The sequence below is a fragment of the Gopherus flavomarginatus genome, chromosome 3 (assembly GCF_025201925.1).
Source record: "Gopherus flavomarginatus isolate rGopFla2 chromosome 3, rGopFla2.mat.asm, whole genome shotgun sequence".
Classification (NCBI taxonomy): domain Eukaryota; kingdom Metazoa; phylum Chordata; order Testudines; family Testudinidae; genus Gopherus; species Gopherus flavomarginatus.
The window spans coordinates 53,986,870-54,000,696 of record NC_066619.1 but is presented as its reverse complement, the minus strand read 5'-3'; the positions used below and the strand labels follow the sequence as shown (position 1 = coordinate 54,000,696).

Sequence of the window (13,827 nt, the reverse complement as noted above, 5' to 3'; positions counted from 1 at the left end):
TGGGAAGTGATTTAAACCAGTTATTGCAGTCCAATAGCTTATAATTTAACTACATGCTTTGACACATTTCTGGAAATTACATATTGATTATTCCCGTAAGGAAGACTGGCTAATGCTACTGCTGGTTGCAGATGTAGGAAAGTGGGCTCTTAGTAAATACATTCACATACAAATACATGTATGTTTTTATACTGCTTTAATTGAGGTAGTTATGTCTATGACTGTATTTTCTAAGCGTCTGTTTTCCCACGTCTGCTACCAACAGTTGCATTAGCCAGTCTTCCTTATGGGAATAATCAATGCCTAATTCCCAGAAATGTGTCATCATTTAACTATGTGCTTTGCAAGCTATTGGACTGCAATAAATTAAATGTAAACCATCCAGATGTGATGGAAATATATCTGGTGATGATATGTATTGAGAAGTACTGTAAGTTTTGCATTTAAACTAAGGGCTTTACTTTGAAGTGCCATAATGGAATATTTAAGTTGTCATATTTGACTTTACACAGGTTTATAAGCAAAACAATACAAGGTTTGAAGATTAAGGAAACAGAAAGAATGAGGTTGTATTATTTATATAATGACATATACTTGCTAGTGCTTGACAGATTAATTAAAGTCTCTTAGTAGGCCAGCAAGGTGTTGGTGGAGATCTGAGATTCACACCACATGAGAAGGCTGCTTGACTCCCTCTATAAATCATAATCAAAGGATGAGACATTAGCTAAGGGCTATGCAGCTAAAGGGTGACTTTCAGGACTTAGAGGTGAATTAAAGGCATTTGAATCCCAGTTGAGAACTGATGTCACAGCGAATTTACAGGACAGGATATGGGATGATGTGCCAGCACTGAAGAGATTGCAGAAAACACCAAGAGGCAAATTGATGTGTGATCATTATAAGCAGTTGGCAAGAGGTTCGAGAGGACAAGAGAATCACCTGTAAGAGAATTGATTTGCTTTGGTTGGTAATGCATCCATTACAGAGGTACCAATAATTGTTTTAAATGAGCAATAAAATGCCTTTTAAAGGGAACATTAGGATCTCTGGGCCTCACAGAAGTGAGTCTAAGAAACTTAGAGGACAGGGTGCAGGCAGCAGGCCAAGCCAGACGTAGCAGGTAATGGTAGGCTCTATGACATGTAGAGACAACAATTTTTATCTCAGTTTATGAAATGTCATAACAACTTTACAGAAAGATTGTTAGCTTTTGCACCAGTAAAAGTCACAGGGCCTATTGAGCGAATCCTAGTGCTACTAACAACTAGGAATATTATTCATAGCTGACACTTAGTTTAAAAAAAGTGAATATGACACTCTTGCACCCCTTAATGCCAACAGACAAAAAGGTCAGATTCTGCAGTCTGGGGATTTGTGCTGATCAGGACTGGCACTTTCTTTACTAAAGACACCATTCCTTAACAATAAGATAAATAATAAAAAACATCACCCCTCAAAGCTAATGATTACAAAGCATGTTACTGCAAACTTGAGAGGGTGTGGGGTGTGCCTCTAGGGAAATAAGCTCTGGCTCACAAATGCAGTTCTCATGAAATGGCAGCTGAGTAGTAGCTACAACAAAGAAATGAAAAATACAGACTTACAACAAAATAAAATTCTAAACTTACAACAGCAGCAAAATTACCCAGCTTTGCACAGGACACAGTTCAGCTCTGAAATAAAAAAAAGGCTTGTTCTCAGGTCTTCCCCCTTAAGCAGACTTTTCAGAATATATACAGCATGCTAGCTGACTTGCTTTCCCTTCAAAGACCTTTCCTTAATTGCCTTGAGTTACTGTTCTGCTGGGCTTTTATAGCTCTGACTCCCAGCAACCATTGCAGTTCTGCCCTATTACCCTCATGGAGGCGCCTTTGCATTTTGTTGTTGGCTTTTGCTCCACTTCCCTTGCTTTTTTAAGTACTTTGGCTATGGTAATTCAGGTTTTTTCCTTTTTAAAAAAAGTATTGACGCTGTAATCATAGTGTGCAGGTAAAATCCATACAGCTTTAGATATGTCGGGGAGAAGGGGCTGGGTTAACAGCTACCACACCATCACAGGAATAACCAAGAATAGCCATTGTGTCTTCTGTCTCAAAGAACAGGAAAAGGAACTACTGTATCAACAGTCAGGCCTGAAGAGGATCCTACTGATGGTGATGCAATATGGGAGGGGAGTAAATTAAATGTTTCTACTCCCTTGGCCTGGCCACCTGCATTGCCTGGTGGTAACACAGTCACACAAAGGACCTGTTGCTAGAAGTTGCTGTGTCACCCCGTCTTCACTCCACAGACCAAGATTACCATGGTAAGTGTGTGCAACGTTTCAAATGTGCAAAATTCCCAAAGCTCCCTTTTTCAGAGCTAGAAGTGGATTTTGCAAGTTGATGTGTGAACAAATATTTAATATTTTCATGACCCCTTCGCCCCAAAAAACAAAACTGGAGTGCCTGACTCTCTAATGTATTTGTCCCCACTATGCCCTGGGGAAGTTGGGAAGTACCACTATCCTTATTGCATATATGTGGAACTGAGAAACTAAGTGATGCGCCCATCCCACTGGAAGTCTGGGGCAGACCCAGCTCTCCGAAATCCTAGGCCAGGGCCATGAGCTGTGAACTGTCCTTCCTGTCTTTAGACCCTCACAATTTAACACTAGGTATTACTGGAAAAGAATGGAAAACACCACACATAAATGCTGAATGCAATTTTGCCATGAAAAAAATTAACCTATTTTTATGCAGCTCTTTTTGAATCTGCAAGGCTGTGCTGGAACAACAGACTCTTATTACATTTCTCTTTCTGGTCAGGCTTGAGATAAAGGTTCTGTGCCAACAGCCTTTCATGCAGTGCACAGACTCTTTTTTTTCACTCCTGGTCTGTAGTCCAAGTTTTCAGTGAAGGTTCTTATTTTAACCAAGATGGATCATCCATCCCTAACATGTGCACTGCAAGTACAAAACTGGAGGAGATTCTATTTGCGTTGACGTTCCAATTCCAATTTCATCATCTCTGGCATCCACAGACAAAGTCAGGTGTGCAGTTCAATTTGCCTCTATTGGCTCTGATTTCAGGGAAGTGCCCACTGTCATCAAGCTTGAGCGGTTTCATAGTTGAAAGGGGGAGTGTATGTCCTTGTGGACAGCCTGGATAGGAATATAGGAACAGTCGATCCATGCAGCATATTCTTTTGCTGAAACGTTGCAACTTACGCTGCAATATGCAGCGAAGTTTACGCCTGCTGTAAGTAGTAGCATCCCAACTCACTCTCTGGAGCATATAAACGCAATCAGATGAAGCCTATGCCTTCAGCCACATTTACAAGAGCCAGATGTACTGCAGATATTGTGGAGGTGCACAGAATAATAGCTGCTCTGCACAGCTATTCACAGATCCATGGTATTGGACCTGCTTTCCTTGTAGCATTTTGGGCTCTGTGCACAGGCTTCAGGCCAGACCCCTGTCTGTCCCAACCATCAGTTGAGCCTGCCTACAAGACGGGAATACACAATACATTTTTGACCTCTTCCATACTGTCAAATTTTACAGTTAACATCTCCCTTCCATATCCAACCTGATGTAATCAGCTTCTGTATTGTGCGGAATAGCACAGAGCGGGAAAATTCAGAGGAAAAGTTTAGTAATTAATCCTGTGTTTGAAAGTAAATTTAGTGGCAATATTTCTTCTATAAATTTGGTATTTTTTGGAAAAAAATATCTGCAATACTCTCATCTGACATAGATCGGGTTTAAAAAAAAAGATGCTGGATGATTTGCATCTGACATAGATAAACAGTGCTGGATTAATTTGTTAGCCAAGAGGAAGGAGCTGTGAAATGCTGATTTTGACATCTTTATTCAAATCTCGGACTCCAGCCCCTTTTCCTAACTTTGACCTCAACAAGCTTGAGTGTGTTTGAATTTGGTGCTCCTGGAAATGAAGGTTAATAGTACTGGCTTGAGTAGAGTCTTGGCTTCTCTTGAGCAGAGAGATTAACAAGCATACATACCTAACTGCTGTCCACATCACAAAACCGCCAAGATGTGCCTATGGCCTAGGATGTGACCATCTAACTAACTTTACATTTGGGATTTAAATCAGGAATTAAATTAGGTTTCCAGAGTTGAAGAAAGTTCAGTTCATTTTCTAAATAAAGAAACATGGGTTTGTTTTTAATAAGGAAATTTGTCAGTCCTATTTTATTATGAGCGACAGAGGCAGAAATGGAAAGAATCAACATAAGATCTATACCTAACTTATTTAAACTACAATCACCATGGTATCTGAATGGCTTACAACATTATTTAAATCCAAAAGCAAACAAGTAAAACAACAGATTTATACAACAGATTTGTACATATTGTAAGAAAATTGACAGAGTGCTAAAACCCATTTTATGATCTGTATGTGTTTGCACAATGAAATGATGTGTAGTAAACTCTATATTGTGAACAGAACCTTGATTTACACAAGTAATAATCTTGCTCTATATTTTAAAACACAGTCCAAAAATCCTGTACAGCTACTTATCTAAAATCTAATCCAAACCCTATTAAAGTTCAATCTAAAGACTCCCTTAGACTTCAGCGGGCATTGGATTAGGCCCATAGTACCTGTGAAATAACAGTGAGTACAGACAGCCTAGCACATGATCACCCTATTCATATGTAAAATATCACATTGCATAGATTTAAAGTGGAAGACATGCAATAACAAGACAAGTCACAGTATAGCAAAACCTTGTTTCTTTGGTGAAACAGAAGCAGATATTAAAGTTACAAAGATTTTAACTTTCATTCACAAAAAAACAGACATTCACATTATACACTATACAAGCTATAATATAAATAGAAAAAAGCAGTATGTGTGCTGTAGAGGGGAAAAATGTACAAGTCAATGCAGTGGGGTACTGCAGTCAAGAACACTCAAAGGTTAGATCCCACTTGGTTTAGCAGGCAATGGAATTTCTTAAAGACGCCATTTGCAATTGTAGCTACCGTATTTGCTGAGAAGCCATAGAAGTTTTACTTTATGGGCAGCTCAGTAGGATACAAACTCCTACATATTAGCTGGATTTTCACTTTTTTTTCTTTTGCTTGCTTCTCTCTCCATAATTTTTGCCTACATCAATATTAGAAGAGACCTTGACCTGTCTTTATATTATTATTATTTTAGAAGGTGTATCAGAGGGTATTTATCCTTTTTTTTTAACACAGCCCAAAAGTGTGCTTTGCTGAAGCAACCAAATTGATATGGTCCTTGCTGTGGAGAGCTTATTTTAAGTATTACTTTACTATACATGTCCAAGCCAATGATGAGCTGAATGGGTCAAAGTAAAATAAAACAATTAAAATAAAGAAGTCCTACATGCACACTGCATTCACTATGATCTATAATCTTTTTGTGCATTTCTTTTTAGATAGCCAACATGCTGATTCTTCTACAAGTCACCCATTTCATCACAAATAAGTGATCCTGTTTCCTAGGAATTTAGTACATCAGGGAAATAGAAGCTGCACTGAAATATGGTTCCAAATGCATCAGGGGAGCTCAGGGGCTAATATTGAACTACCAAGCTCTTTCAGTTTTCTTTGCATGGGTAAAATAACATCCAATAAGTTAAATCAGTAAATGGCTTACTTCATTTATTTATGTACGCTTCACAGCTGCAGCATTCATACACAAACATTCATTACTTTATAAAAAAGATTAAAAATGATTATATATACAAAATTATTTACTTTTTTGACTTTTTTTTTGTTTGTTAAAAAAAACACCCCCCCAAAAACCAACCCTAGGTCTACCTCCATTATAAAATGCAGAGACCTGTAACACAGACCTATGGTTAGTATTGTGAAAGTCATTTTAAGAAAGTAACCCTGGTTGAGAAAGTTAATGTATTAGCACTTTGACTCTTACAGGCCTTCTTTGCCATATACAAGTCCTCCATGCAGTCCACCAGTGATGAAGCTGGAATGGAGAGCAGGAAAAGTTCCACATTGCAGTCCCTAATTCAGGCTTGATGTCACTTTATGTTTTGCATCACATGGACAAAAACTGTTCCTCTGATGGGAAATGGCAGAGTTTAAAAAAAAAAAAAGAAATGTAATGTGTGTGTTTATCTTCATCTGGCAGTTTTCAGTCAATACAATTATATTTAAACAATCTCCAACCTAAGTGAACGACAGACAAGTAAGGAAATCAATGATTACAGACCTCTGAGGCCATATAACCATAAATATGCCTGAACTTAGTGTGACTTTTCATTTTATATACAGGATTTTAAAAACAACACACAATTAAACATCATAAAATCCTCTTATTTACATTTTCATTGGTGCTAAAATTGAGCTGTTTAAATATTGCAGTAGGCTGGTATATGTTATAAAATGGTCCCCACTGGTGGCATATAGAAAACTAACATTTCTGATTGGCTGGAAACGATTCCTCATGTTTTTATTTTTGAATTTGCTGATAAACCCCAACATTTTTGCAAAATGTGTTGTGAATTCTGGAGTCCATAGTTCCAAACAATTTGATAATACTTCTAGAAGTGATAGAAAAGGCACAGTAAGTTAGGACTTTGGCTGAAATGGTGAAAATCCCTATCCACCATTTAGCATTCAGCGCCTTGAATCCTGCCACGTCCTGATCCAGCGGTGATAATGTTTTGATGAATTTAAAAGAGTTCCCTTTCCTGGTGAAGGATGTTTATAGTAATATTTCTTAGAATAAGTCCTTTGGAATGTGGATGCTGCAAAGAAGGGGGAAAAAAAAGGAAAATATTAAAAGAATTCCTTGATCTGAACAATAAACAGGCTGATGGACAATACAATGAGTCACACTTTATATTAAGTTTATTAATGGTTTATAAAGGAATTATAAATGATATTATAAGCATGTTACAGACAGAAGTAATATGTGTTATAGGTGATTACAAGCATATCAACAGACAGTATCATTGACAGCTGTGAGCCATGGTTATAAGGAACTTATTCACCCTGACTGTATTGCTAACTTTTATGAGTTTATCATAGGTACATGATATTGATGTATTTTTAAAGCCCCAGCTCCTGAAGTTAAGTGGGTATGGAGAGAATTTCAGCTTTCGCTTTGGTTTGTTTTTTAAAAAAAACACATTTCTAGCCCTGATGGTTGTGGAGGAAAGCTTGAAGACATGATCCAGGGACATCCTAAAGGCAGAGAAAACCAGAAGACAAATAAAAGACCCTTCCTGCACCGTTCTTTTTTAATCATGAGTTTTTGAGGCTTGATTCATGGTTTTGAACACCTGAGATTAATAATGCTGCTAGAACAATCTCTATCAATTGACTAATCTTCCTAATACTGTATTAAAACATCTATTCATTATTTATTAACTCTTCAAACATGATCTGAAAATGGATCCTTAATAAAAAGTTTGACCATGTTGGGTCTATAGTTTCTGATACAGCTCATAGTCAGCAACTTACGATTCATGCAGGTGATTTTAGGCATATCCCAGCTTCCATTCCCTTGACACCGGATAGTTGGAATATGGCGCTGGATGAAACCATCTTTGCAGTGGTATCTAATTAGGGAGTTGATTTCATAGCGAGGCTTCATCTTCCCAAAAGTCTTTGCATTTTCTACAACAGGAGGCTGACCACAGGCAACTAAAGACCAAAAAGAACCAAGTTCATAGGTGTCGTTCCAAAGTGAGTCTAACCCTGCAGTCCTTACCCAGGAGAGCACCAACTGACTTCGTAGGAGTCTTGCCTGAATCAGAACGGCAGGATCAGCCCTGTTGTGACATGGCTGAGCAGATTTTAATGTTACAAGAATGGAAATGGAAACTTGCAGACAAAATTGATGGCGTTTCCTTTTTGTTTTGAATTTACTATGTGGTTTGATGGCCAACCGAAAATGAGAATAAAGTAGCAATTTCTGCAGAACTGCAAAGACCATTAACTCTATATCAAAAGGTTTTTTCAAAAAGGGCTAATTCATAACCTTAGTCTGGAATTCTCTTTTTGAACAAGAATGTATGTGAAACACTGGAGACCCATGGATCCATCAATGATATATCAGTAAAACGTAGTAAATCTAAGGATGTTACATTAGGCAGCAGTGACAAAGGTTTGAGTTTTGACTGCACCAATCTGTAAAGGCTGAGAAAATTCAGGTGATCAGCTGAGTGCACAGCTTCTAGTAACAGAAAGGTTTCATATTCCCTCCATTCTAATGGAGCAAAGCCACTACACAGCTGAGCTATATGAATCCAAACATAGTTCATGTTTAGAGAGCGTGATAAAATAATCTTGCTTCGGAAAACATGTGGATAAAAGTCTGTGAGAAAATGCCTTCAATCAGAGCTGAAACACCAACTCAGGTAATAGCAGGCATTGACTGTACGCTCAGTCCAGCCCATAATTCTGTTGACTAAAGAGAGTTCTCAGGGCAAACAAGCTCTCTCATTGGTTTTCTCTTCAATCAGCCCAGTAGTAGGAGTACTCCAGTATTTTCTGCCGTTAGAAGGATGACTCCACCTTCTGACCCTGCCCAGCCACTTATTTTTGGTTAATTTAGGCTAATGAGTTGTTGGAAAGCTACCCAATCTGCCCAAAATAATAATCTTGTTGGGCTAGAAAAAAAAAAAGAAGCCGGTTTAAAGCTGGTAAGCATAAGCCCATCTGATGATCCATTATGTCATTCTTCAGCCAGAATTTGTCCCCATTACTTTATAAAGCAGGGTCACTCAGATGTATGAATTCAAGGAAGCATGCCTACATGCATCTGATGAAGTGGGTATTCACCCAGGAAAGCTCATGCTCCAAAACGTCTGTTAGTCTATAAGGTGCCACAGGATTCTTTGCTGCTTTTACAGATCCAGACTAACACGGCTACCCCTCTGATACATGCCTATTTTAGTCACTATCACATGGTGATGGTTTCTCACCTGTTCCTTTCTTGCAGGTATATGTGAGGTGGTAATTGCATGGCACATCATTCCATTGGCCATTCTCATGCCAGATTATAACAACACAGTCTTCTCCAACAGAAAAGAAACTATCTGGCTGGTTAGGTCGCCAGTTTTCATATTGCTGCAGAAAAGAGGAGCAAAGTTATTATTTCCGGAGTCAGGGCATATTACATTCTGTATTAGAGAAGATCACATTATATTACCTCAGAAAGAGGGCAAATTCAATAGTTCAACCCAGGCAATTCAGCACAAATTAAACAAAAATGGATGTACAATTAATAGAAGTCGGAGGGAATTGATTATCTTAATGGAAAAAAAATAAAGCTTCCTCCTCCTGCATCGGACCTGCTTCTACCAGTCCATTTTTATTAATACCACATTCATACAGAAATTGAACAGGAGAAATTCCTGCCACCTAAACAATGCAGTTAAAAAAGCAGTACAGACACAGAGATACACAAAGGAAACCAACTACATGTGGTTTGGAGCAAACCAAACCAAACACAAGGATGCATTGCTCTTGTTTGTTTAATTGTCAGCCTGTCGTTGAGCCTAGTGAACAAATAAAGACAAACTGTGGACCTGACCCTGAAAAGAGCTCCATCCCTGGCAGATTTTGATGGAGCTTCATTCACAAAATTGGTCCACAAATAGCTCATTGCAGGAGATGGACTTAAGATCATTCAGTGATGTCATTTGTGGTGGTGCTGAGGAGGGGAGAGAGAGAATTCAATCTGCTCTGTTGAACAACAAGCCTGGAGTGCATGAAAAGTTGTAATATAGGAACAGTCAATCGTGTACCAGATTCAAGGTCCATCTAGTTCAGTATCCTGTCTCTGACATTGGTCACTGCTGGAAGAATTGTATGAAGGATAAAAATAAGTATCTGAAAACAGGAATTCATATAAATGCCAGAACTTAGCCAGCCAATCAGCTCCTTCTATGGTCAAAGTGGCCACTCAATGCTCACATTTGAATTTGGCACTTACATCCTCCTGACTGGACCTTGTCCATATAAATGTCCATAAAAGAATAGCTTTTAAAAATATAAATAACTTCATGAAGTTACCACAATTCATTACCCATGTGAACACATTTAGAAATAAAGTTAACGAGCCACACACAATGCTGAATCAGGCTATTAAATAGCTGAGTTTAATGCTTAACCTTCCTACAGTATGTCAGGTTATCCATCACAAGTCTTTAATTATCTAAGCATTTATCAACTGTAATGTTCTAAACTGAACTGCACTGAATTTAATACAGGTGCTCAACTTGTAAAACATCCTCCTTGATGTGTGGGATTAAGTTAATTTAGGGTTGCCAGGTGTCTGGTTTACAACTGGAATGGCCAGTTGAAAAGTGACCCTGGCGGCTCCAGTCAGCACCGCTGACCAGGCCGTTAAAAGTCCGGTTGGCAGTGCAGCAGGGCTAAGGCAGACTCCCTGCCTGCCCTGGCTCCGTGTGGCACCCGGAAGCAGCAGCATGTCCCTGCGGCCTGGGAGGCTCTGCGCGCTGCTCCCACCCCGAGTGCCAGTTCTGCAGCTCCCATTGGCCAGGAACCACGGCCAATGGGAACTGCGGGGGCAGTGCCTGCGGGCAGAGGCAGCGCCTGCAGGCAAGGGCAGTGCATGGAGCCACCTGGCCATGCCTCAGCCTAGGGGCTGGAGGGACATGCTGGTCACTTCCAGAAGCTATGTGAGGTAAGCGTTGACTGGCTGGAGCCCTCATCTCACACCTCCTTCCACACCCCAACCCCCTGCCCCAGCCCTGAGCCCCCTCCCACACCCAAACTCCCTCCTAGAGCCTGCACCCCCCTCCCGCACTCTGAACCCCTCAGTCCCAGCCAGGAGTCGCATCCTGTTCCCCAAACCCCTCATCCCCCGCCCCACATCAGAGTCCAGATCCCCAGCTGGAGCCCTCACCATCCCCCTGCACTCCAGCCCCGTGCTACAGCCTGAAGCCCCCTCCCGAACTCTGAACCCTTCAGCCCCAGCCCAGAGCCCCCTCCTGCACCCCAAACCCCTCAGCCCAACCCTCACCCCAGAGCCCACACCCTCACCTCCTCCCGCACCCCAACCCTCTACCCTAGCCCAGTGAAAATGAGCAAGTGAGCAAAAATGCGGGAAAGTGAGGGAGGGGGGATGGAGTGAGATGGAGACTCGGAGAAGGGGCAGAGCAGAGGGGAAGGGGTGGGGCAGAGGGCGGGGCAAGGGTGTTCAGTTTTCTGCAATCAGAAATTTGGCAACCCTAAATTAATTTCACGTCAGTGTTCAGCATCACTAAAACAAGACATATACAGGTCCTTCTTCATTAAGGGCTAGACATTCAGCATTTTGTGGTGGGAGTGCAAATCCTCGACGCACAGCAGCTAAGCACAATGCACAACATGCAAACATGCAAAAGCAGGGATCTGCAGTGTGCATGACTTTCTGCACCACTCTGTGCACAAATACAAAATGGATCTGCATGCATCTCACAATGCAAAGCGGGTGGGTCAGGGAGGCCTCACCTGGGCATGCTGATGCAAATGTGATTGAGGATGCATAAGCATGGGTCAAAAACTCTGCCCTGAGTAATGCCAGTAAAAGAGTAACTCCATGGAAGTTAGTGGAGTTACTCTGGAATGACAAAGTAAAATCCAAAGTGGATGTTCTTCTATGCCTGCTCAGACCAGGTGCTGGGATCCTATTGCAGCATGCTCAGATAAGACACTTAGGAAAACCAGAGATAACAGCCAGGATCCTGGATAGATGCCTGAGCCAAAGTGTAGAAAGAATCCCATTGATTTCAATAGGTTCTAAAACTGGTCTGACCCTTCAACACTCCTGGGAGATTCTGCAGATTTGTGGAAGTCAAGGGTGCTCTGCACCCCAGATGTGTGAATTGAGGGGGCTCAGCATCTTGTTGAGTTGAGCTCTAATCATGTACAGCAGTTTGTGGGCATTTTACATCATAATGTCTTCAAACTTTTTTTGTTTGTTTTGTTGGCAGGGCTGCAGGATCATATCTAGACGCTGTGGTCAATGCAAGAATGTCTGATATCCCTCGACATGACATGCCGTTGCCTCACATCTGATATCATCATTGCACAGATTTATTTTGGCTGGGCAACTCTGATTTTCTTGGTGTTAATGCTGGAATTGCATAGCAGAGGAATTTCCAAACTCCTGAACCGCTTTCTTAAGTCTCCACCCTGCTCCTCCGTAGTTTTTCAATACCTTATTTAGCCACACTTCATTGACTGGGAGATAAGAGATGTGAGGGGGAAAGTATCTCACAGTTTGGATGGTACGTGTTGCTTTACAAATGTATTAATATCCTTTTTCTTGTTATGGGAGAGATTTTGAGAAATCATGGGTTTGAGTCTCCTCTGATTTACAATGGTGTAAATCAAGAGCAACATTATTGAGATTAGTGGAGTTACATCAGCATAAAACTGGTGGAAGAGAAGAATCAACCCCCCCATGTGTCAGTTACTAGGCTACAGCATTTGCATTCAAAGATATCCTGTGTCTATCATCACTGCACTTGTGAAGTTTAAAGGAATATCCTTTATTTGTGAAAATGCATCCAAAATACTTGATTAATAATTCCTCCGTTGAGAAACACTGCTCAAATATCCTAAACAAAGCATCTTTCTTTTTAGTGGTTATGTCATTTAAGATCCTTATATTTCAACTCAATTACTGTATTTTACCAAAAATACATTGTACCAAAAAATAGCATATTTTAGTTCCTCATTCCTTGGCACTGTTTATTGTGCAGATTTTTTTTTAAGATCACATGTAAAGAAGTTCAGCAACCAAACTCACGGATGGATCCAAAGAATACTGGCACTGTTCCAGTCACTCTGCAGCTAGCTTATATCTTCATGTAAATTGTTACTGTCTCCACAAATCAGTGAAGTCATTATTAAAGGGCTCTTACTCTTATCCAGATAGTTTTCAAGCCAGCCCAAAGGCATCAATCAAAGGTAAACTGACATGTTACCAACATCATTAGTCTTCATTTCTGAAAACCTGAATACATTTACATTTCAAGTTAACTCAAGGTGGAAGAGCTACTATGGGCTTTTTTATCTACACCAAAAATATTATGGAGTAATGCCATCAAACAGACCGACCTAAAAAACATTATCCTCATGGGCAATATGGAAGCAAGGCCAGGAGGAAACCACTGTAACATATAATGTGAAATGATGCCTGAGATCAAAATGTTAAAGTATATCCAGGAAGCGTATATAGGGACCTATACTCATGGCCATTTCTGCAGCCCTGAAGGAAGAACAATGCCAGACGAAGGTTGGGCTCACTGCACTTGTTTCCTCCAGCCACACAGTGGATCTGCAAGGATGATGTTACTGGAGGGGACCTATACATTGGAATTAACACTTCAGTGAGGTGCACAGAGTAGTTCATATCTCTCAATGCTATTGTTTCCGTCTATCTGCAGACTTGGGCAGCCATTGCTCTGTTGGTAACACTCAGGTCACATTTTCAAGCTCATCCTCACAACTGTGATGGCTAGAGATTTAGGGCTTGTCTATTCTGCAAAGTCTCTGCTGGTCATGTATATGTTACATCAGCAAAACCTCCTCGTGTAGACACAGCACACACTGGCTACACTTTTCTGCCAGCATAGCTACACCTCCTCTCTGAATGAGATTAGTTATGCCAACAAAAGCATTCTTCTGTCACCATAGTTGCATCTACACTGGGGGTGGGGTGAGGGGTTACTAGCATAATTATGTCAGCTAGGAGTGCATGGTTTTTTCACTCTCTTAGCCAACATAGCTATGCTGGAGAAACTTTGTAGACTACACCAAGTCTTACTCATTTTCAATGACAGTTGAGATGCTGTA

General features: G+C 40.5%; 1 protein-coding gene across 3 annotated transcripts in view; it reads right to left on the bottom strand.

Annotated features, from left to right (window-relative positions):
* Positions 1-4,176: 4,176 nt before the first annotated feature.
* VCAN (versican) overlaps positions 4,177-13,827 on the bottom strand; it is a 137,655-nt gene continuing 128,004 nt past the window's right edge. For all 3 annotated transcript variants that reach the window (XM_050944808.1, XM_050944810.1, XM_050944809.1), the window contains 3 exons: positions 8,940-9,084; positions 7,474-7,656; positions 4,177-6,755 (listed from right to left, as the gene is read on the bottom strand). In XM_050944808.1, coding sequence (XP_050800765.1) covers positions 6,625-6,755; positions 7,474-7,656; positions 8,940-9,084 — 459 coding nt within the window. In that variant the 3' untranslated portion in view covers positions 4,177-6,624. The remainder of the gene's footprint in view (positions 6,756-7,473; positions 7,657-8,939; positions 9,085-13,827) is intronic.